At 49.0% G+C, this 25,102-nt stretch overlaps 1 protein-coding gene across 1 annotated transcript in view; it reads left to right on the top strand.

Annotated features, from left to right (window-relative positions):
* Nucleotides 1-11,745: 11,745 nt before the first annotated feature.
* Nucleotides 11,746-25,102, top strand: part of ASB18 (ankyrin repeat and SOCS box containing 18) — a 57,016-nt gene continuing 43,659 nt past the window's right edge. Inside the window, exon 1 of the mRNA XM_084779239.1 lies at nucleotides 11,746-11,954. Within this exon, the coding sequence (XP_084635365.1) occupies nucleotides 11,750-11,954 (205 nt within the window). The 5' untranslated portion in view covers nucleotides 11,746-11,749. The remainder of the gene's footprint in view (nucleotides 11,955-25,102) is intronic.

Here is a 25,102-nt window from a genome sequence, read left to right as displayed (position 1 = left end):
GAGTGCGATAATGCTGCAGATGGTCATGCACAAGGATGTCTCCAGCCAAACAAGACCCAGGAGGCGAAGGCTCAATGCGGCTGGCCAAGCTGGCTAAGCCAGCAGCCCCTGCTGGGCAGTGAGGGAAAGTCCATTCCCTTCCTCTTACTCTTTGGGGCACTGTTTTGGGAGAGTCTCACACTCAAACTGGACAAAAAAATCAAGAGCCTTGGAGCTAATGGACCTGGCAGATAAGGTGGCCAAAGATGCTACTGACATAGAGGGGAAACTGAAGCAGGGAATGATTCTAGCACCTGATCTTACTCTACCCGAGCCTTATCTTTGGTGATTCATGCCTCAGACCATGTGTTCTGTCATCAGCCAAGTGCCTCAGGGAGGGCGAGGCCTTGGCTCCTCTCCTGGATCCAGAGAGGTAACCATTGGGACATGGAGCTTCGGCACTCTGTCCCAACACTGTCACCCACGAGGTCACGGGGTCCAGCCAATGAAATCCTCACCACAAGTCAGAGCCATTCAGGTACTGGTGCCCACAGAAGTGGCATGCTCTCCCACTTTGCAGACAAGACAACTGAGGGACAGGAAAAACCAGCGGTGTGAACCCAGACCCTCTTCAAAGGCTACAGTGGCAGTACCAGTTACACTTTAACCTCAGGTCCCATCTCTATAGCCAACCCCATTTCTCCTTCACAGGGTGGGTACTCAGCACTCTTTGGTCACCACTTGCTGGGACTCGCTTCCCTAAGAACTCCCCACTCTCTTCCAGGCCTGGCTGTGAGCCCAGGCCAGATAGCCACTGGCAGATTGCGAGTCAACTGCTGCCCACTGCTGGCTTATAAGTGCAGTGCCTCCAGCCCTTTCTCAGGTCCCATGGCAGAGAGAGCAAAGCCAGCTTCTGGCCCATCCTAAGTGACCAGTGAAGGCCAGCTCTGGAACCAAAACAGCCCTTCATTCACAGACAGTCGGTATCCCACGGAGAATGGGTGGAGGTGTTGATGCGGCCCCCTAGGGCTCCCCAAGGAAGCCTCCCCCAGCTTCCCTGGCGCATCCAGTGGTAGATAGAAGCTTGGGTAGAAACTCTCCCCTCAGCCCAAGGGAGACTTCCCAGCCTATGATTCCTTACAGGAAGCTCTAGGTGATCAAATCCCATCTCACGTGCTTCTGCTCAAGCTAGACTTGGGGTTTGCTTCACTAACTGCTAAAATGTTCAGTATGATTGCTTCAAGCAACCTCAGGAACACTGCCCAAGAATCAAGAAGAGGTTAGACCTGGTGAGGGACACACACACACACACGCACGCACGCACGCACGCACGCACGCACGCACGCACACACACACCACAATTTTTAAATATATGTAATGAGGTGATACAGCTGTATGTGAATATTGCTGAGGGGTTTTTAGACTTGTCTGAGGTTTTCCTCTATCTGAAGACACAGTCCCCTTTGCAGGAGGCTCGCCTTCAAGGGCACGTCACCCAGGGGAAAGCCCAGTTAACAGTGTCATATACAACTCATCTGTGTCCCAACTGCCTCTCCTAGGCTGGTGCTCACTGGTCAGCTTCCAGACGGACAATCTCAGAAGACTCCCATGCCGCTAGTTCAGGGGACAGTCCCTCTGCTCAGCACTCACCATGACATCACCTCCACCCCGTCACTTCCCTCAAGGACGTGGTGCTGAAATAATGACTCTATGGTCAGTATATCATCAAAGCCCAGGCCATAACAGGTGACGTGAGAGTTGACTGTGCCCCTGTTTTTTTCTCCTGTGGTCACCCCTCACCTTCTTTTCCTAGCTGCCGGACCCTGGCCCTCTAGACCATCCTGGTTTCCTGGGTAACAGCATCCAGGGGAGAAGGCCCCAAACATCATCTGAGTGCTGATCACTTCAATCCCCTGTCCCCCTTGTTTTTCTTTAGCTAAACAGGCAGAGGTGTTCCAGTTGCTTACTCGGGCCTTCCCTTGGACAAGAATGGGCAACCCACTCTTCAAAAGTCCACATCAAACTCCACAGAGCTCTTCTCTCAGCCTTCCCCAGCTTCCGGACTTCCCCTTCTCCAGCTCCCCGAGACTGTTCCTCCTCCTCCTTCCCCCCCAACACCCACCCCCCCCCCCTGCCTTGTCCACTCCCATCCATCAAGGTTCTTAATCCTACAGTCTGCCTTCACTTCCTCTCAGTAACCGAGAGGGTGAACCACCCCTGCTTCAGACCCTACATAGCTTCCGCGTCCTCTAGAAGAGTCAGTGCCCTTACAATGACCCTGACGCCCCTCCACGATGTAGCCCCATTCGCCGGGCCTCGTTCTCCTCCAGACTGTGGCCAGCATATTCCTTGCTCAGATGGCTTTGCCTCTGCTATATAAATGACTGGGATGTCCCCACCACCACCCCCAAGCCACTGTATCTGCATGGCCTTCTCCCGCTCTTCCTGCAGTGTCCTCATGTCACCTAATCAAAAGAGACTTCCTGGCCATCCTATACAGCAGCCATCCACCCCTGAAGCACACTCCTCACCCCTCATCTTCCTTTGCACCACCTTGTGATCTCTGATGTGTGTGAGCTCACTGCCCGCCCCCATGTTGGTACCTGTGCTCTGTGATGTGAGGGCCTTCCCTGGTTCACTGCTATATTCCCAGTACGCTGATGATGAGCTGAGTTGTCAGCATGTCCTTTCTCCCTCAGCCTCCCAATGCATCCTTACCCTGCCCTGTTGGGCTCTCCTTACCCAGGAGCCTCTTCCCATCCATTTTTGGCATTAGGCTCAGTCTCATGTCTTCCAGGAGTTCTCCAGAATAAAAACCCAAACTCTCTGACATCTTCTGCAACTCTGTCATTGAATGCATGTCATCTGACCCACCTTGGCCCCTTACCTCTAAATCCAACAAGGCATGGTTGTCTGGTTGTCCTGTCAGGCTTGTCACAAAGCTCACAAGGGGAAGACAGGAGTCACGCTGTCTGTGCTCTCCACCTTCTTGGGGCCAGGAGGAACTCTGCTTGAGTCTAAACTCAGGCCAATAGATGGATCACTCAGACAGCATTTTTCGCCCAAGTCAGGGGGGCCCACCACTGGGTCAGCTGGCCAGGAAAGTGAGCTTGCTCCCACCCTAACTGTGACTTTGTCTAGCAGGTGAGGCAGTGGATCCCAGTCAACACATGCAGAGTTCCAACGGAGGTAAGACCCTTGAGCAAGGCCACAGGACCCAGAGCTCCTCAGGGGAAACAGACAGGATGCTGATTGTTGACTTGAGGTGACTTCCCCTCTACCCTCCTCCCCTGTCACCTCCAACAGCGAGAAAGCTTCAACCAGAATACATTTGAATGGCAAAATAATTTATGCTTAATTAGTGTGCTAGATTTAAAATTAGAAGTTTAAATGCACAATCAATGGATTGTTTAATCTCATTGTTTTGCCACTCATTAGTCATTCTTTCTCGATGACTGTGACAAGGGAGTGTTCTCCTTATTCCCAGGGTCCCCTTCCCTCTCCTGCCCATAAATTATGTCATATTAACCTTCCTCAAACCACATTCTTCCAGGGTCACAAGAGGCTTCCAGGAAACTTGAGTAGTTTCTCACTGACTGCTGATGTCAGGAACCGGGGACCCAGCCTGCTTCCAGTGTCCACTCCCCGAGACAACATGGTCACATGGTGCCTCCCACCTCTGCTGGCCGGTGGCACATGTGTCTCCCCTCACTCACTTCCTTCCCTCCCTGCATCTAGGCAGATACATTTTTCCCCTTCCAAAGTTCTGCTCCTGAACTCACAGACCTGAGTCCCACTCTCATCTCTGTGAGCCTCGAAAGCATCTCGAAAGCATCTTCGTGAGGGCCGGCCCCACCAACAGCCACAGGTTGGCTATGTTACAGCTCGCAACCCCATGCCCTGCTCACAGAAAGTGACTCTGACTTCTCTTCAGCAGAAGAGAAGACACCATGAGAACTCTCTCAGCAGTCCGGATGGGGCACAGCCTCTGGACCCTCTCATCTCTCCAGCATCACAGGAATGTGCGCCTGGCTCTCATGGTCTGCTCCTCCATGCCATCCCTTGTTTACAGCACTCTCAGAAGACCGAAATCCCTCTCAACCAGCTCCCGCCTTGTGGGGCTGTACACACCTGAAGTCTCTAATCTCCCACAGTGCCGATCCATATTTCCTGCTCCGAACCCAGTCTCTACATAAAAGCCTGTCACCAGAGTCTCTCATTGGCATCGATATCCCCGCCTGCACTGAGCACCACGCAGATCTCAGCTTCTCTGGCCAGTCCCTTCCACTGCATGTGGAGCCCCCTCCCCTCCATCCAAGTGTCAAGCATCACCATGCCAACAGATCTGTGCTCAGCATCTTCTCTCTCACATCCTCTATGCAATCTTACTACTGATGCCCTGTGTTTGTTCTTCCAGCCAAGAGTTCTGAAAGACAAGGGTTAGAGAGACAGTGCAACAGTTTAGCTCACCCTGTTGCAGAGGACCAAGGCTCAGGTCCCAGAACCTACGGGGCAGCTCCCAACTGCCTGTAACTCTGGTTCTAGAGTATCCAACTCCCTCTTCTGGCTTCCATAATTCTGGATGCACATGATACACATATACATGTGCAAGCAAAACAGCCATGGGTTCCAAAACTAAAACTTGAAAGAAGATGCTCAGAGGGTCCTGGAGGGTGTGGTTATGTAGCCATCCTGACCCAAAGATGCTCAGAGGGTCCTGGAGGGTATGGTTATGTAGCCATCCTGACCCGAAGATGCTCAGAGGGTCCTGGAGGGTATGGTTATGTAGCCATCCTGACCCAGATCTGCGGGTCTGCAGTGCCTTGTGTTCAAGCAGTCAGCTCAGAGCCCACCTGGAGCTCACCTTCGTCTTCCCAGTGCAGCCCTCCTCTCCGCACAGCTGTGCAATCTGCGGGTCTGGACCTGCCTCCCACCCTCACTGTCTCTGTGGCTCCTGCCGTTGCTCAGCTGTCTAGGAAAGCACAAGGAACTTGACCTCCTGCGTTGTCAGTCCGTTCTCCGCCATCCAAGTACTGAAGGACACCAGCAGTTAGCTGCACGAATGTCGTCAAAAACCAGAGGAAGCCTAGAGCAAGACGCCAGAGCCCAGTGGCCTTTGACTGTCCGTCTCGGGTAACAGGGGTTTCCGTCTTTGGACCTTTAGCATTTGGAGTCCAGAGGCTAAAGGTCTCCTCCCATGGGTAAGGCTTAGGAACTCCCTACCATCCTGGGATCTCTCAGCCACCCACGCATGGAATTGACCCTTTGTCCTTCTTTGTCTGGCAACCACCTTCTCCTGCCTGATATTTTCTTGCACTTATTGAGTCATTCAGCCACTTGAAAGCCACATCTTACGCAAAAACTATTCTACATTATCTGCAAACTAGATGTAAATTTCATCTAAAAGTGTTTTCCTGCTTTTAAAAAGAAAAAATCACTATAAAGAAATGCCTGGATCTTCCAGAGGGGAAACTTCCAAAGGAAGAGATTTACAGCTTTTTAGAATGAGTTACAAGAGGAGACATGACGAGTGAATAGAGGGTAGAAACAGCCCTTGCCTGGGGAACCGCTCAGATATGCACATCTCTGGCTTCTACTTAAACCTCAGCCTCAATCCAGGACCTCGGAGGCAGGCTTTGTGGAGGTCCCTGGATCTCTCTGCCCATCTTGCCAATGTGTCCACATTAAATACATCTCTTTTTATGCAGTTCACTAATTTTTTTTAAACTCAGACGTTTAAAAAATGCTGCAAATCTCGCCCCCTAAAAAGCACATCCCCAACAGTGATCAAAATCACTTTTCTCTCAGTTTAAAAACAGATTTTCATTTAACAATAAACAGTAAGCAGATTTCCATGCCATTAAATACCCCACCATCGCAGCGCTCTCACAGGAACTGGGAGCCTCGCTGGACCAAGGCACCACGGCTTACTGAACAAATCCTCCCTGAACCAATCCTCCCTTGTGGATATTTGGGTTGGTTCCAGCTTGTAGAGGTTCATCAAGTGGCCCCTGGAGAGAGGGCTCATTCTCCTGCAAATGACAGTTCTCCAGCTCAACAGTTTCAAGACCCAACATCCACTGAGGACAATTGTGGCTCTCTGCTCCATCAGCCACTAGTCCCCAAGCCCACACCACACTCCCAGCCACAGGCTCCTCTTGTCTTCTAGCCACTGTTGTCACTCATCCTTCACCATTTTCTAAGCTTTTCTCACAAATGTCTTCTTTGAGAACCAGCTTTCGGGGCTGGAGCTAGATGCAGCTCCCTGGTAGACTGCACACTTAGCATATGAGGTGTTGAGGTCTGTCCTCAGCACCAATTCGTCACAGAACCAGCACCATCATCTTCCAGAAAACTGACAAACTGCAATTATTTGTTTACCGATGACTGTTAACTCAGTAACTAGACTCTCTCACCTTTCCCTCTGCATTGTTTCATATGTGCACTACCGGAAGTAAAATCAGACAAAACGCTCTGCCATTCAGATTTTTATGTCCACCTCAGGTGGGAACAAGGCTTCCTTTGTCAACTTAATGTCTCTTTTCAATTTGTATTTCTTCACATACTGGTGAAGCATTCTTTTGAGTGATCTATTGGTATTTTTGCTTCCTTGTGAATTCGCTGTAAGTGTCCTTGGTCCCTTTGCCCAGGGCTCTTCTGTTGCTCTTCTACTCACCTCTGTAGTCACTACACACTTGGTAGAGTGGGGTTTTTTTCCCCCAACAATCCCCTTTTGTTAAACTTTCTCAACATTGATGTGTTTTGATTTTTAGGAGCCCCTCCTCACACCTTGTCCAATTTTCTACTTTGTTGGTCTATAGAAAAGCTATTATTTTTGTCATTTAGTAGGGTAATAGTCTCGCTTACTGAACATTTTATAGGTTCTAATAGATGGGTCTCTGCTGATCTGCTTGTGTTTTCTCCTCTGTGTGTGCTGTGTGTGTGGGCACTCACTCTCGTGTGCACGCACACACATGTGCAGATGCATCTGGAGGCCAGAGGCTGACATGGTGTGTCTTCCTCGATCTCCCTCCAGATTATTTTTTTTGAGACAAAACTTCTCATTAAATGCAGACCCTGCCTATTCAGCTAGACTTGTGCAGCTCAGTTTGAGGAATCCTCCTGCCTCTGCCTCCCCAGCGCTGGGGCTACAGGTACACACCTGGTTTTTTACCTGTGTGCTGGGAACCTAGTCATAGGTCCGCAGACAAGTGCAGCAAGCGCTTTACACACTGAGCCATGCTCACAGTCCTTGTTTTGTGTGACAAGCAGTATCACCTGCTGTGCGTGCATGCGTGTGTGTGTGTGTGTGTGTGTGTGTGTGTGTGTGTGTGTGTGTGCATACACAGGGCCTGCAGAGGTCAGAAGAGGCATTAGAGTGCCTAGAAGTGGAATTACAGACAGTTGTGAGCCAACATATGTGTGCTGGCCCCAACCTTTGTTTCTCCTTCTGGAAGAGCAGTAAGCGCCCTTACCCGAGGACCCGTCTCTCTGGGCCTGTCATTTGGGGATTTTTATGATACGGTATATGCTGTTCTTATTTCCTGTTTCTGACCTTGCCCGATTTCTAAAACTTCCCAAAGAAGGAAGAGCACTGCTGAAGTCCCTTCGGCCTTGCGCTCCCTCACATACAATGTCTATATTCTATAAAGTTGCACCCACGTGACTCTTCCAGAAGCTCCTGGCCTTCCTCTCATTTCTAATGCATTTCCCTCGTGAGGATCTCATTAGCACCTTTAGGAGAATGAGTTTGCTCATGTGGCTTTGTCCCTTCCGGCTTCTCTTTGGTTCTGCCACTGAGAGGTGTCCTTTAGCCCTTCTGCTTCCTGGGAGGGGCCAGCCTTAGTCAGGTGTGGGAGGAGGAACCCGGCAGTGTCTGTGAACGTTCCCTAATTCCGGGGCTGCTGGAAAGATCACCTGGCTTCAGATGGGAAGCCACATTCTGCAGTTGGCTTCATCAGTAATGAGGCTGACATTGTGACCCGCCCAGGTCTGGTGCCTCCTTTCAATTGGTTCCAAACCAAGACAGGCAGGAAATGGGGACAGTGAGCTACCTTTTTATTCCCCTTTTGACAGTAGTGAAAAAAAAATACATCCCCACACCGGTTAAGATGCCGCTTAGAGCTTCCACAGATTGTCTCTCTCGCACTTTTATTCTAGCTTACTACAAGCTGTAATGAGAAACGGACAGTAAAAGATTATCAAAGGGTGGTGTCAAGATTTGCTTGTAATATTTTTAACTGTGTGTGTGTGTGTGTGTGTGTGTGTGTGTGTGTGTGTGTGTGTAGGGGGTATGTGCACACGAATGCTGATGCCCATGGAAGTCAGAAGAGGGTGTCAGATCCCCTGTGTCGACTTCTTAGTTGACCTACGCAGATCTCGTCTGCTGGACCTGGGACCTGAGGACCTGAGGACCTGAAAGAACAGAGTGGACTACAGTCTAATGCCGTGGACAACCATCCTTTAGTTCCGGTGTACTTTTATACACAAATGTAACAAAGAAAGCAATGATCTCAGGAAGGTTGTTCAGAAAACCATGTAAATCAACACCAGCAAGCACATGCTAAGTTGTAGCCGAGCACCCTTTGCCAGAACTTTCTCGGGACAGAGCAATTGAAACATAATCGCCCTATAGATGGCCTATAGATTCTCTCTGGGGAAGCAGGAGAGAAGGCAGAAGGCCATATCCAGGTTAAGGTGCACCGACCAGACTGCGCTCTCTAGCTCTGTTCTAAAGTCTATCAACAATAAGCATGTCTTATAAACTGAATGTAAATGTTTGTCACAGGAAGCATGGAATCAAGTCCAAGTACATAATCCAGGGAACAAAATGCTCCTGAGGTAAAAGGCCCTCTGCCCGCTTCCCTAGAGCCTCTCACAGTTCCCCGAGGCACTGCGTACCATGCACCATTCTTTTGACCATGTTCGGACACCCTGGAGCTGGAGTGACAGGCCACTGTGAGCCACCATATGGGTGCTGGGAAATGAACTTCGGTCTCCTGTTGCCTAGTTCTGTGTCAACTTGACACAAGCTAGAGTCATCTGAGAGAAGGGAGTCTCCACTGAGAAAATGCCTCCATAAGATCTGGCTTGTAGGAACACCTGTGGGGCGTTTTCTTAATTAGTAATTGATGTGAGAGAACACAGTCCACTGCGGGTGGTGCCATCCCTAGGCTGCTGGTCCTGGGCTCTATGAGAAATCAGGATTAGCGAACCATAGGACCAAGCTAATAAGCATCACCCCTCCGTGGCCTCTGCATTAGCTCCTGCCTCCAGGTTCCTGCCCTACGTGAGTTCCTGTCCTGACTTCCTTCAACGATGAACAGCAATGTGGAAGTGTAAGCCAGATAAACCCTTCCCTCCCAAGTTGCTTTTGGCCATGGTGTTTCATCACAGCTGTGCCCTAACAAGACCTTGGCCAATGATTCCCTGCCTGGTTCCTCACAAGCCAAGCGAGAACACAAAAGTCTCTGATCTCTGATCAATGAGATCTTTCTTTGTTGCTATAAAATACCTGAAGCAGGGGACTTTATAAAGAAGAAAGTTTTCTTGGGTCTCAAGGTTCTCGGAGGTATAAAGTCAAAGGGTCTTATCTAGTGATGGCCTTCTTGCTGGTAGATTCCTAAGGTGGCATGGACATTGTGTGGCAAGAGACAAGGAGTAGTGTGTGTGTGTGTGTGTGTGTGTGTGTGTGTGTGTGTTTACAAAGCCACCAAGACTCAATCATGGGGCCTGCACTTCAATGGCTTTCATCCAAAGGCCCCACCTTGAGCTGGGCTCGATGTCTTACACCTGTCACCCTAGCACTGGGGAGACCGAAGCAGGGAGGGGGCAAATTTCAACCAGCCTGGGCTATATAGGAGAGCTTGTGCCACAGAGTCCTTTCAACACCCAGAGTTGCCTAAATGTGATCATTAATTCAAGCAGAGGGCCTGAGTTCTCTAGCACCCATATAAAAGCTGGGCACAGTGATGAACATTTACAAGCCCTGTGATGGGCACTGCAAGTGACAGAGACAGCGCTTGCTAGTCAGCCAAGCCAGATGAGGCAGCAGGATCCAGGATCAGCAAAAGACTCTGCCTCAGTAAATAAGGTGTACACACACACACACACACACACACACACACACACACACACATACACACAGACATACACACACAGAGACACACTCACAGACACACACACAGCTATATACACACACATACACACACACACACACACCTGTGCATGCTTACCCACAAAGCACACATGCACCTTCAAAGTCAATGCTTGACCTCATCAAAGCAAAAACTCACAAATGTAGACATACACCACACACATACAATGACAAAAGGAAAAAAAGAACAGTTCCCCTCAAATATTGGGCGTTTGTCCCCATGAGTGACTGTTTAAAAGTTTAAAAAGAGCAAGGAATTCCAAATCTACCCGCCAAGGTTGCTTTGTGTGTTGTGAGCCTTTCAGAGGCAACCATTGAAGGAGAAATAAATGTGTTGGGGGGAGGGGGTCAGGGGTCAGGGGAGGGGCTAGAGCTACTCTCTTCCTTCCTCATATCATGGGGGGGATGGGCTGGGAGACAAGGGAAAGTTCATCAAAGAAAGAAGCCAAGATGAGAAATTTCGTACTGAACTAAAGAAATGCATGTTGCCTTAAATATAATTTGTGTTAGTTACATTTCAATTCCTAATTTATACATCACAGCCTTGATAAAGGATTACATTATAACAAAATTAGCCAGGATCATTAGCATAGTGTGTGTGCCGCTGATTAGCCACCCAGCAGATCGCTGGGTAATTAAGATCGGCGAGGGCCGTATTTTGAGACATTGTCATCCTATTATCTGCCTGACGAGTTCTGGGCCCTCACCTCCTTTCTGATTTGGGGCTTGCACAAGGCCGCTGTGTTTCTGGACACTCCTTCCCACACTCACTAGTCCCTACCACCACTCCCCAGCCTCAGAGCAAACCATCTGTGGAAGGACAAACTCAAGACTCTTAACGCCAGGACTGAGGATGGAGCAGTTCAGATAGATTTCAGGAGCCTACGTTCTAAGAAAGGAAACAGTCGACAATATAACTGTCATCCCTGCACTCCAGAGGCTGACGTTGGGAGGGTGGCAGGTTCAAGTTCAGCTCAAGCTACACAGCGGTGTGGTTTCAATGTAAAAATGTCCCCCAGGGGATCATGTGTTTTAACACTTGGTCCCCAGTTGGTGGCGCTGCTTTGGAAGGGTGTGGAGCCTCACTGGAGGAAGTGAATCACAAGGGCTGGCGTTGAGGTCTTTTAGCAACACCTCACTTCTTGTCTGCTTGATGCTTAGTGGCTGTGGAAGAAATATGACCAGCTGCCTCATACTCCTGTCACCATGCTTTCCCTGCCGTAATGGACTGTAGCCTCTCTAACTGTGAGCCAAAATCAGCCCTCCCTTAATCTGTTTCCTGTCAGGTCATAGGTCACAGGTCACAGGTCGCAGATCGCAGCAATAAGAAAAGTAATTGATCCAAACCTCAAAAACAAAGTCACCTCTAGAGTTTCTCCAAACACACAGAACTGCCCACTGCCTGTCTCTCCCGCAGCTTGTACAGTGGCCCAGGAAAGGGAAAAGGATTCCTCAGACCTGCAGGCAAGGTAGAAGGAGCTTGGTCCCTCCTCCCCAACAGTAACCCAGCCCTGGTTCTATTTATAGCCTCCCATTATGCTCCGGGGACAGGGCTAACTTTGGACATGCGTTAGAGGAAGAGCAGAGGGCTGGCCCCTGCACAGGAACACTGCAATGTCCGGTGGGAACTTGGCACCAGATTACCCCCTCAACTCAGACTTAGTGAGGAGATTAAAGTCTGCCCTGGCCGCTGGGGACAAGGACACTGTGCAGGAGCTGATCTGCACTGAGGTGGAGCCGGTGGACGCCGTGATCGAGCTGGCTAACGATGACTGGATGAAGGAGCCCTCGGCCCTGCTGCCCACAGGCGCACTGCTAGGTAAGCACAGAGAGGGCCACAGGCCAATTACTAACGCATCCTGGGGTCTGCCCTGGAGAGAGGGTGAGGGCTCAGACGGTGGAGCTGCATCCTTGACATCCATTCCTCCCATGTGATAAACTATGTGTTAAACTGAGTAAGAAATGGGGAGACTCCCCCAACACAGTAACGATCGTGGCAGGTGGACGCTGGTGGCCAGTGGTTTGTGGGACTGTTCAAAGAATGGGTGGCGAGGGACGCTGTAAAGATAGTGTCTCAGTTTGTTTTCTACTGCTGTGAAGAGACACCATGACCAGACCAAAGCAAGGAAGTCATTTCATTGGGGCTGGCTTACAGTTCAGAGGTTCAGTCCATTGTCGGCACAGCAGGAAGCGTGGCAGCATGCAGGCAGACGCAGTTCTGGAAAAGGAGCTGAGGGCAGGCAGCAGGAAGAAAGAGTGAGACGCTGGGCCTAGCTTGAGCGCCTCAACCTCAAAGCCTGCCCTCCACGACATGACGCAGTGATGCACTTCCTCCAGCAAGGCCACACCTCCTAATAGTGCCCCTCTCTGTGTGCCTATGGGGGCCTGGAGGGCGGGGACATTTTAATTCAAACCACAACAGACAGTGGAGAACCACATAAGATGTCACTGCAAAGATCAGAAACAAGGGTGAGGCTGCCGGTGTCACCGGGTGGTAGAGCGCTCACCTAGCATGACCGGGACGCTGGGTCCCATCCCCTCAATGTCAGAATAAGCCTGTAAGTGACCAACGCCAGTCTGCTTGCACTAGACAGGCAGCCACTGGGCAGATAGACATCCCTTTCTGTGTCACATCTTGGTGGCCTTAGTTCTGGCAATTTCTGTGAGTTCTAGTTACCAGGCATAAGTGAGATGTCCCCTCTGTCCCGGTTTTGGCTGCACTGTCATACTGTTCTTAGGGTTTGGCACAGGCGACTTCATCTTCAGCAACGCTTACACACTTGCCTATTGCACGGGGTGAGGACATGTGCATGTTGCCTCAGCATCAAGTTCAGCATCACACAAAAACAATTGAGAAAAAAGACGAGTTTCTAATATGCTCGGGACAGGCTGTTGTTCTCAGGGCCATCTCTCTCCTCCTTCATCCATTCATGGCTGTAAATTTCACAGATCCACTGCCATTTGATGGTCTTTTTTCATATCCAAAAAGATCTGACAGTAGGGGCTGGAGGGATGGCTCAGTGTTTAGGAGCATGTACTGTTCTTGCCGTGGGTTCCCAGCATCCAAGTCAGTCAGACGCTCACAACTGCCTATAACTCTAGTTTCAGGGAGAATCTGGCATGCCCTCTTCTGGCCTCTGCAGGCACTGCACTCATGTGCACACGCACACGCACACACACGCACACACGAACACATTTTTATTAATTTCTATACTATGCACATGCATACATAATTAAAAGTAAAGTAAATCCATGTACCTGCATGAGTTTTCTAAACCCATCACATATGGAGATTAACTGCAAAACCCTTGAACCAAATGCCTGAGGAAGAATGTCTTTATGCTACTGTCCCTGTAAATAATGCTGTCTCTAAGTCTTTGATGCCGCCTGTATGCTTTCATTCTTATACAGCACTTTTCTTTAGATAAGTTCCTTGGAGCCCTATAACTGGGCATGAGTATAAAATCTTCTTGGGATATGTTTCCAAAATCCAAAAGGAAGTACAGAAACATGTTTTGCCATGGCCCCTGCCAGCATGAGAATTGCCAGTTTTGAAAATCCATATGGAAATTGCCAGTTTAATAAGGGTGTGAGGACAATTCTTCATTGCCTGGTAGGCCACTCGTGTGAGTGCGTGCGTGTGTGCGCGCGCGCATGTGTGTGTGTGTGTGTGTGTGTGTGTGTGTGTGTGTGTATGTGTGTGTGTATCTGTGTCTATGTGTGCCTGTGTATTTGTTATACAGAATAACTCTCAATCAGCTTCCCTGTCCACCTCCCCTGCTCATCTTTATCACCAGCCTCCTTCCAGATCCCATTCAGGGAGGTCACCTCTCTGAAAGGTCACACGGCCACCTCGCCACCTCCTGCAGGAACATACACCCTTCACCTCCATTTGTTACTGAAGAGCATGGCAGGCTTCGTCTGTTTTCTGTTGTTGCTGTAACAAAATGCTTGGTGCGGGATGATTACAAAGTACAGGAGTTTACCTAAGCTGCCAGTCTGAGAGCCTGGGTATGCTGGACTAGGTGACTTAGCTGTTCATCCCCTTGACTGCGTGACATAACGTGGCCTGCAGTATCAAGGTGGAACTCAGGATTGAGCAGTCTCAATGGTGAGTCAGAAGCCAGAGACAGAAAGAGACCAGCCACTATTTTTAGCAAGCTTTTGGTTTTCTTTTATATTATGTGTTTCTTTTTCCAAGCTTCTTATGACATATATTTATTACCTGTAATATTGGGTTTCATCATGACATTGTGTGCGTGTATATAATGTATTTAGATCATATTCACATCTACCTCTCTTGACTCCCTCACACTCTTGCTGATCCCATTACTCTTCCCAATCAGGTTGTCCTTGGGGTGTGTGTGTGTGTGTATGTCTGTGTGTATGCATGTGTGCACATGTGTGTGGTGTGTGTGTATATTTCTGTGATGTGTGTATATGTGTGGTATGTGTATGTGTGTGGGCGTGTAAAATGTGTGTGTACACATGAGGTATGCGTGTGTGTGTGTGTGTGTGTGTGTGTGTGTGAGAGAGAGAGAGAGAGAGAGAGAGAGAGAGAGAGAGAGAGAGAGAGAGAGTGTGTGCGCGCGCGCGCGCATCCTTAATTAGGATAGCTCACAGAAGCCTGGCCTTAAGGTGCTAAGGTTTCAGGCAGGTGCCACTGTGCCTGGCTTTGTATGTGGTTGCTCAGGATCTGAACTTGGATCCTAGGGAGCTGCATCGAGCACTCTACTCACTCACTGAGCTGTCTCTCTGAGCCTTTTCTTTTTAATGTCACCAGATAGGCCAAACTCACATCGCCCTGCCTGGCCTCACACTTTATATCCTTGAATGGGGGCTTCAGCCTTGAGGAGAAACTTAGACATGGGGTATAGTGCTGGCATGGACAAGCCAAGCTCCTCTGTTGGCATTGCACTGGGTGGATGTGGACCCTACTAATGGTGCTTTTTTTCTGGAGAGAAATGTTTCTTTCTACTTCAAGCCAAAGCCAGCCTCCTGCTATTGATTGTTCATGACAAGTGCATGATTGTTCCTGCTCCTTCCCCTACTGACTGGAACACAGAGAGGGGGAAAGGGTGGCTGAGAGGAGGGTGTCAAGACCCACCTAACCCCTCAAATGCACCAACCGTACAATTTAGTAACTGCCATAATCGCACTACTTAAGAAACAACTGATTACTAATTGCTATTATTAAGGGTATCAGCATTCTGTGATTCAGCTGAGGGCACATCATATACAAGTCAAGATGCCACTTGAATTCCTGATGGAAATAAAGGGACGGATGTATTGTGTTGTGTTTAGGGCAATGATATTTAAGCATCCAAGGGAAAGCTAATACTAATTGGGCTTTTATTAAGAGATCTCCCCTGCCGCATCTATAGGTGGGAATGAGTGCCAATAAACATGCATCAGACATGTATGTGCACACGTGTGAAAATGGGGACCAAGTGTGAATGGGGCTTCTCACCCAAGGTTGGATGCTGAAGGTACCATGACAATTAGACATATCCACCAGGCCACCACGTGAGTCATACTTCTTCCCATGTGAAGAGGGACACCACGTGAGTCACTTAAGTTGAGAGAGCACATGTGGCTCCTGCCCCAACGAGACATTATGGCCAGAGCAAGTGTGATGCTGGCATCTCAGACCAATGGTATAGTGGGAAGGCCAAAGGTCTAACAGTGAACTGACCCAGGCTCTCACTTTGCCACTATCCATGAAGCATTGAAAATGTCAATTCATCCCTCTGAAGCTTAACTTCCTCACTGAAAAAGAAAATAAGACCAGTAGCTCCGAGGCTCTCTGCAAACTGGGCTGACTAGGGTTCTGAGAAGGACTGGTGTTCATGGAGGAGGTTAACATCATCCGCTCCCGCCAGCGGTAGTTTTACCTGAATAGCTGATGGGAAACCTGTGTGCACATTTGTGTGCACAGAATGAGCCAAAGCCATTATGGCTACGAGGCCAAGGAGAACAAGTACCTCAGCAGAGTGTGCCAGGCCTGCAGTCATCCTCCAGGGGAGACAGAGAGAAAGGAGTTGAAGACGCTACACTGACCTGCTGTCCTCAACACACTCCCCAAGAGGTGTTATCTTCCCGCGCTGAGGGAGGTGTTAAGCTACCCAGCTGAGGTCTCCCAGCCACTGCATATCTAGGTATCCAGTGCTCTCCTTGGTACCCCAGGATGCCTAGAGTTCATCCTGGGACTGCCCTAGGCAGGACACAAAAGCTCACTGTGTTCACTCACTAATCAACGGCCAGGTACAAGGAAAGCATAGATGCTCCTTGCCTCCAGCCCGGGTTCATGCTGTCTGCCCATCTAAAGGCAGCATCCAGGAAAGTCCAGGAAGGCACTTTCCCCACTGAAGATGTTACCGTTTGCGATGGTTCCCGATGAATGCATATTTTAACAGCACCATCCATGCATGCAGGTGCGTTACACACATACCTACAACATAATAGTTCTGAACATTTCATCGAAAGACTTCAGAAAAGAAGAAAGGAAGGAAGGAGGGAAGGAAGGAGGAAGGGAGGACAAATGCATGATATTCTCATCTAGAGAATAAGAGCAAAAACTAAGAGCAGGAGGTGACCCATGGCAGGGAAAGGCAAAGGAGATGCTCCCCACCGACTCTGCTGCTCACCCGGTCAGAGACTGTGGGGGCTGGGAGGCCCTGCTTGCAGCAAAATGAAATTAAACCTTTCTAAGTACTTATAAATCAGAACCTAATGACACTATCCCACCACCAGCCTGAGCATTGCTCTTATTACTTTGATTCACAAGCCAGGAAAAGATCCGGAATTATGCACAAATTATTGTCCCATCTTCTTAATTAACGCTGATTGCAAAATTCTTGCTAAAGTCCTTGCTAACAGACTCAATTATGTACCGCCTGAATTGATTCACCCAGATCAAGTGGAATTTATTAGAAATACACTTTCCTACAATAACATCAGATTATCTTTGAATATAGTTAAATTATTTAGGAATAAGATGGCTGCAGCAGCCTCTTCCGCTTTAGATAACACAAAAAAAAAATACCTAGAATTACAGTGTTTCTTTGCTTTCTGCAAGACGCACACTCTAGGCGTTTATTTGTCCTAGAAGCAGGTTGAGTCACACTGTGAAGAGATGAAATGCATGCCTTACAGCTAATGGTCCGGCTTCAAAGACATATGGGCAGGAAGAAAAAAAAATCCTACCGGGCCACGTCTCCTCCCACTGTCGTACCACCCCACCCCACCCCCGACACACACACACACACACACACACACACACACACACACACACACACACACACACACGCACGCACACAGGACGAACTGTCCCTGCCTGTGGAACACAGTGAAATTGCAATTAGGCTAAATCAGGATATTTTCAGAATCAAAATGGAGAAACAGACTAATAAAACGGTAATGTATGCTGATGGCACCCTCCCATTAGCACCACTGCCAAGCGCGCTGGAGAGTTTCGTTTGGGAAGAACAAAAGGAAAGGAGGGAAAATAGGAGCGAGGTTTTCTGCCTTCTCAGAAGATGACTCCGGCTTCGGCAATAGTGCTCTGCCTCAGAAACACGGCAAAGGCGGGATGGCAGGGCAGGCAAGCTCTCCATAGACAAGTCCTACTTCCTGGTCTTTTTTGCCCTTGCCTTTGACACCAACATCCAGAGCTGGATCTTGAAGGGGGACCTCGCTTAGTAGACAGTATTATGGACCAGGTGGATTATGGGATATTCAGGTTGGCCTTCGATGGATGAGCAGTTGTCGAGAAGCAATGATGATAAAGCAAGGTCACTCAGCGGGTGCAGTGCAGACAGGGTGTGAGACGTTGTATGAGGCAGTGGGACCCAACAGGAAGCAAAGAAGTAGACATCAGAGGAGAATCTGGGCTGCCCTGTGAGACCAGGATCCAAGGTTTTAGTGTTGATATTTGTCGAAAACATAGTGAGCAGCCATTAGGCAGAGGAGTGGGAGCATATGATCTGGGAAAAAATTAAAACCCTGAAAATTCTTTTACATACATAGGAAGGGTGGGAGTAGAGAGGTTGGTGCCAGAACACACACCAGCTCTCCTTGCCCACCTTCCCTCCCTTACTGATAAAAATCCTTTTGACAACACCATGTGCCCAAGAATGACCCCCTTCCCTTGAAAGTGGGGCTGATCTGTTGGTTGCTAGCCTGAAAAGAAAAGGAACGAAAATAAAATGACCGTGGACTGTCACATAGTATACAAATCAGATGTACACAGACAGGCTCTAAGAAACAGACACAATGCAGGAAAACAGAAAGATCCAAAAAAAATAACTACCTCACGTTTTCCAGAGTGCGTGGTGAAAGGTATGAATTTACAGATCCAAGTTCAGCACACCCACCCAAGACAGAGATGGGAGGGGACGGTGCGTCTAGGTGTGTGGGCATGTGGTTACCGTGGGAGAGTCACATTCACCTTGTAATGAAGGGCAGATTTGGGGATGACTTGGTACAGTGCCCCTTCCCACAAACCAGCAGAGGTTCCCGTGACAGCTGGTGTTCTTTGCCAACTTGGCAGACTGGAATCTCCTGGTAGACGCTCCTTATGGGCATGCCCACTGTGGGCGGCACCATTCCCTGGCTGGGGTCCTGGGCTGTACGAGTGGAGAAAGGGAGCTGAGCAGCAGCATGGAGTCATCACCCTCTGCTTCTCACTGAGGATGTGATGTGACAGCTGCCTCAAGCTCCTGCCACCCTGACTGCCCCACCATGATGACCTTTGCTCTTGGTCTGTGGCCCAGAATAAGATCTGTCTGTCTAAAATCTATTTGCTCCAGAGGTTTTTTTTTTTTTTTTAAATCAAAGCAACAGGAAAGGAAACTAAGACGGTTCCATACTGCCCAAGGCAGAAGTCAGCCAACTGGTTTTTATGAATAAAGTTTTATTGGCACACAGCCACCTTCTTCATTTACAAATAATCTCCAGCTGCTTTTATAACCCAAAGGCAGAGCTGAGTAGTTGCCATAAGGACCATGTGCGCCATAAAACCTAAGCCACTTACTGTCTGAGGCTTCACAGAAGAAAGTTTGGCATCCTGTATGCAACAACACATGGTTTAAGTTTTAGAGCAAACACTGGATGACCTGACCAGCCCAGCCATTCCCTCTCAGTCTCCTTTCACCTGCCAGGTATGGCTCCAAAAGCTGATCCACACTCTAGTGCTACCCTGAGCCTGCTGGGAAATGTTTAACACTCACACTGACTGCTGGCCTTTAGAAATGTTGGCAGCAATTTGATGCAATGGCACAATTTCACTGGTATGATTCATGGACTTCTAAGTCTGCTTTCATTTTGTTTTTTCCAGTAATTATTTTTTCAGTGGATTTTTAGAAAAAGAATCAAGTCTGTAACAAATTGGGAACTCTTCCAAAGAGAGAGAGAGAGAGAGAGAGAGAGAGAGAGAGAGAGAGAGAGAGAGAGAAGGAAAAAGAAAGCCCTGGCCCTTCACCTCAAGTGGCTGGAAAACTAAACTATACCTCTGCAAGGGGGTCAGTCCTGAAACCCTCTCGTCCTCTGAGACCTTTGGACTCTCTGGGTGCTGGCAGGGTATCCATTCCTCCTGCCAAGGAGGCCAGGGGTCCACAGTGGGACACTGGGGAGAGCTGGACTCATGGGACACTGGCTGGCATCAACACCTAGAAAGCATGCTTGGTGGTGGCACGCTGACGAGGTTCTGACCATGCAGCTTTGGAGCTCATGGGCTTGTGGGGACCTGCAGCCATCATTACTCCCTGGTGACACTGGAGGGGATCCTAGTGGGTGAGGTGGCTGTCTACAGCCGAGTCAGGCAGATTCTGACTGCGCTGACAAGAGCACCAAGTCCTCCTTACAGGCCCCAAGGCTTGTTTGTTTTCCACCCGTCTCCCTTCCACCTGGACTCCAGAATGCCACCTTTCAGACAGCACCCTTGTTGCCAGGCACCATAGCACTGTGCCTCCTTCTCAGTCAAAAGAATGAGGTTTGCTCCCCAGCAGCAATCAGGGAGGGAGCACACACACATACACACACACACACACACACACACACACACACACACACACACACACACCGCCTTCCCACTGCTCTGTTCAGGGGCCACCTTTGGAAGGTGCCTGCTGTTGGAGTCCAGTGACTTTTAAGTCTTACCTTACATGAGGTACCCAAAGCACAAATGCTTAGGCCTCTGAGGATGCAATTCCAGTGGCTGCTAATGGCTGCCCTGCCCATCTCCCTCTAAATTCACAATCCGTCAAGCCAGGAGCTCCCACACTGTCTATCCATATGCTGCTTGTAACTGAAGCATGCCCTGTATACCATAACGCCACTCGTGTGCATCTCCAGTCAGGTACAAACAAACCCTCTATCCTCATCAACCGACTTCCAAGACCCGGTTTTCTAAGGAACTCTTTCATAATTTAACAAGCAAGAAGACTTTTTTTTTAGCTAACACTGTATTTTTGTGAGGTAGGTTCTCATTTTATCTCAGTCTGGCCCCCGACTCACTGTGTAGCTGAGGATGACCTTGAACTATGACCTTGAACTATGACCTTGAACTGCCAGTCCTCTTTCTTCTGCCTCCTAAGTACTGGGACTACAGGCATGCTCCATCACACCACTTTATATGGAGTTGGGGTATGAACTCCAGGCTTGTTACATGCCAAGCAAGCATCCTATCAACTGGGCTACATCCCCAGCCCTAACTTACATTGTTGCCATGTGTATATATGTTTGGTATGCACATGTATGTTCATGTGTGTGGGGAGCCTGTGTATGTGAGTGGATGTGGAGGGCAGGGGTTGATGCTGGCTCTCATCCTTGATTGCTTTCCATCTTATATTTTGAAGCAAGCTCTCTTGATTGAACCCACAGTTGTGGAATCCCCTCCCTCCGCCCAGAGCACTAGGAGTACAGGCTGTTGGACATGCCCACCATGCAAGGCACTTGGGGTCTGAACTCAGGTCCTCCTGCTGGCCAGCACTCTACTCACCAAGCCAATATTTTGTGTGTGTGAGTTTAATATTCATTTAGCTTATACAATTTTCCTGTTGGAGGCTCAATGTTTTTATACAGACTTGCCAATAAGAAATAAGCCCAAGGCCAGCTAGACAGCTAAGTGATAAAGGTGCTAATCCCTAGACCTGACAAACTGAGTTCAGTCCCTGGACCCATATGGTGGAAGGAGAAGATAGACTCTCACCAAATGTTTCCTCTAAGCTCCAAACATGCCCCATAGTGCTTGCTTGGCTGCTTGTTGGCACAAGCACTCATGAGCAATCATACGCACACATATGCACACAAAGGAAATAAATCAATGTGACCAAAAAATTCTTTCAATAAAAAAGTCCAAAAAAGCTCCCATTCATCACATGACACTGGCTTTACTTAGCCCCCTTGGCCCTTTGTAAAAGACCAGAAAGAGACCCCAGGAACTTCTGGCTTCAAACAGGGTCACGGAGCTCAATCCGCACAACAATCAGACCAAACCAACTTCAAGAGAGAAGCATCCTGCTCCCTGTGTGAGATTCATAGAAAACAATCAGGCTAAATGTGCAATTTGTCTCAAGAGGCAGAAGCTGCAATTTTACCATGTCATTAAATCCCCAGGACAGTTGCAAGGAAAACGTGGCCTCCTTGAGCACGGAATGCTCTTCTGATCGGCTCTCCAGCACTGTCCCTATGGTCTATAAATGGCCTGCAGGAGTTGATGCCACGTAGTCCTGCACGAGGAGTATTTGGTAGTTCCACCCTGAACTCAGCCATAGTGGCAACTCACACTCAAGGGCACCTTTGCATCTTGGGTACCACAAAACCATTCTGGGATGTCGGTGCTCATGGCGCTTGACCTTTGGCCATGACCATGTCAGTGATGGGGCTGGACCTTGTCACTTTACATTATCTGTGCTGGGCTGTGTGGCACGTAGGGAAAATAAGTGACAGGGGTGCTGTGTTCTTCTCCCTGCCCCCATTGTGTTCCTCCACACGGTGGAAATGAGATTTCTTAATAATGTGAAATTGGTACAGATAATTTAAGTCATTATTAATAGATACACTTGATCTGAGGGAGTAAATGTTTTAATGTTTTGTTAAATGAGGTGTGCTGTGTTCACACTGTCATTCAGAGACGAGGTTAAGGCACTTTAACATTCCTCGCATTAATGTCTGTGTGAGGAGCATGGATAGATGCATCCTGGAAGTTAAAGCACGGAGCTTCATGCACCTGCCGGCTTTCCCATTTAAGACTATAACGACACAAATAAAATAGAAAGTGGGATGAAGGGAGGTGGCCTTCAGAAACTTCCAGAGAGAATATGCCCAGAAAGGGACAGTGAAAGAAGCCCACGATCCCGCCTGCAGCCGTGGGGAGTTTGGAAGACATATCATCAGCAGAGCACCCAATGGAACCCTAGGAGGTGGCAGTATCAGACGCTTTTCTGTTGCTGTGGTAAAATGCCATAACCAAAACAACTTTATTTGGGCATATGTTTCCAGGGGAGTATATGCTGTAATGGTGGGGAAGGTATAGCAACAGGCAGCTGGAGCAGGCAGCTGAGAGATCACATCTCCACTGCACACAGGATGCAGACAGAGCAAACTGGAAATGGCGTGAGGCTGCAAACTCTCACAGCCTATCCCAGTGACCTACCTCCCACAGTAAGGCTCCATACCCTGAAGGTTCCATCACCTCCCCCTAAGAGTGCCACTAACTGGGAACCAACTGTTTAAATACCTGGAGCCAATGGGGGATATTTATGCTTCAAACCACCACAGCAGCCATGTATAAAAAGGGGCACACTGACTGGGCCGGCATTACAAATGAGCATGTTTAAGAGACATGCTCCATGGAGTCCAAAGACTCCAGTGTGATCACAAGACTGTGACTTCCTGAGGCGCGGTGGCGCACGCCTTTAATCCCAGCACACTGGAGGCAGAGGCAGGTGGATCCCTGTGAGTTCAAGGCCAGCGTGGTCTACAAAGTGAGTTTAGGACAGCCAGGGCTCCACAGAGAAACCCTATCTCAAAAAACCAGAAGAAGAAGAGGAGGAGGAGGAGGAGGAGGAGGAGGAGGAGGAGGAAGAAGGAGGAGAAGAAGAAGGAGGAGGAGAAAGAGAAGGAGAAGAAGGAGAAAGACTGTGACTTCTTGCCCCTTCAACTTTTCACTTACTTGGAAACTTGATGCCTCAGGAAGCCAGACACTTTCCAGTGCCCAGGAAGGGAGCCAAGCTCTGCTTTTACCTAGAGAGCATGGGAAGATGGCAGGAGAGTCCTGCTGCTCTAGACACTCTTCCTCTAGCCTGGGACACATAGAACGTTGTTGCTGAAGAGAAAGAGACTGGCCCTGTCATCAAACCACCAGCCCAGCACTCAGCATGGCCGGATTGCTCCACAAAGTCCCAAGAGTGGAAAGATGACCCCTCATCCTGTCATTCAGACAAAAGCTGGGCATCCCCTGCTGCTCAGACTTTCCCCCTCCTTCCTCCTGCAGTCACCCCACGCTCACTCCATTCCATTTGTTTACTGCTCTGCCACTGTTTACTACACAAAGTGGTATATTAGTTCGTCTAAAGAAATTAAATTATTAAATCGGCTGCTTGGGCAGATTAAACCCCTTGGCAACCCTCTCCCTGGGAGAGAAGAGCATTCAGAAGCATGTCTAGGTAGGACCAGCTCCCTGGTCACAGCACCCATGGAACCTCACTACAGGACAAGAGGGAAGATTTTCATGGTGATGCCCAAGACTCAGGAAGAGGAACTGAAGAGAAAGTTCTCCTAAGGCTGTGTGCGATGTGAGAACCCCACTCCCGTCTTCAGTGTAGCTGCTAATGTTGATAAATGTTAAATTAGTAACCTAGCTGGGAAACAAGACACTAGCCAGGAAAGTCAACCCAACTCTGGGCCAGTATGAAGGCAGAGCCAATGCACACAACCTCCAAACAGAGATCAAAGGAGACCACCATGGGCAGCAAAGCTCAGTTGCTCAGGGACTCCAGGAAGAGACGTAGGGTTCTGAAAGCCCAAGTCAGTGAACTTGGACTGACCCTTCATTGACACAAGTCACTTCTCTACAGATATGCTTTGATGGCTTAAAATAACTCCAGATAACTTGCTGCATTTGTGTCACCTAAATCTGCTGCAAACATCAGTATGCCTTGGCACCAACTACCTCTGGGCTTGCCAACAAGACAGAGAAGCCACAAACAGGAGGACTCAGACAGCAAGCAGGAGCCTGAGGCCCTCAGTTCAGGAGGGGGCCTGGCGTTTTTTCCCCCACTGCCTTGGAATTCTGACTGAATCAGCCCACTGCCCTGGCCTGCTGAGGTCATTTGGAACCTGACTGCCTCATGCACCCCATTTCTCCTTAATATATTCACACAGATCACCACTCAATGGACGTGCAGGGCAGGCCTGAAGGGAAGCAACATCCTGCAGTGTTCCCAGCTGATGTGGCTCAACCTGGTTGCAGAGAAAAGTGCTCAGAGTCCCCAGTGGTCACCATGGCCAGGCTGCAGCCCAGCAAGCTCAAGAGTCTTCAGGCTGGGGTCCTGGCTTTTATAGCTCCTTGGGTGATTCCATTTTGCAACCAAAGTGTTAGGCATTGCTCTGAGACATCATGCAAGGTACTTCTCCACTGTGAACCACTCGGCCAGGTTTTCTTTTTAAAAGAACTGTACTTTGACATCTTCTCGGAAGTCTTCAGAATATCACCCATCACAGGTTGGAGTGCACACACCCCTTACCTCACCCCACTGCACAGTTACAATCACACCCCAATCACACACACTTTGCTCACCTTGATAGGCTCCTCCTAACCCCCAGATCTACAAATGACACCATTTTTTCCTAAACATCCTTAGACCATCTTGTTCCAAATCCAGTAGAGGCTTATCCAGACCTAGTATGATGTTCCTTTCCTCTGTGTGAGAGTCTTTTGTTCCTTCTGTTTTGCCATAGTTTCTC

This window comes from Acomys minous, assembly GCF_964271855.1.
Source record: "Acomys minous genome assembly, chromosome: 4".
Taxonomy (NCBI): domain Eukaryota; kingdom Metazoa; phylum Chordata; class Mammalia; order Rodentia; family Muridae; genus Acomys; species Acomys minous.
The sequence above is the reverse complement of the archived record's forward strand: the minus strand, read 5'-3'. Positions and strand labels throughout refer to the sequence as shown.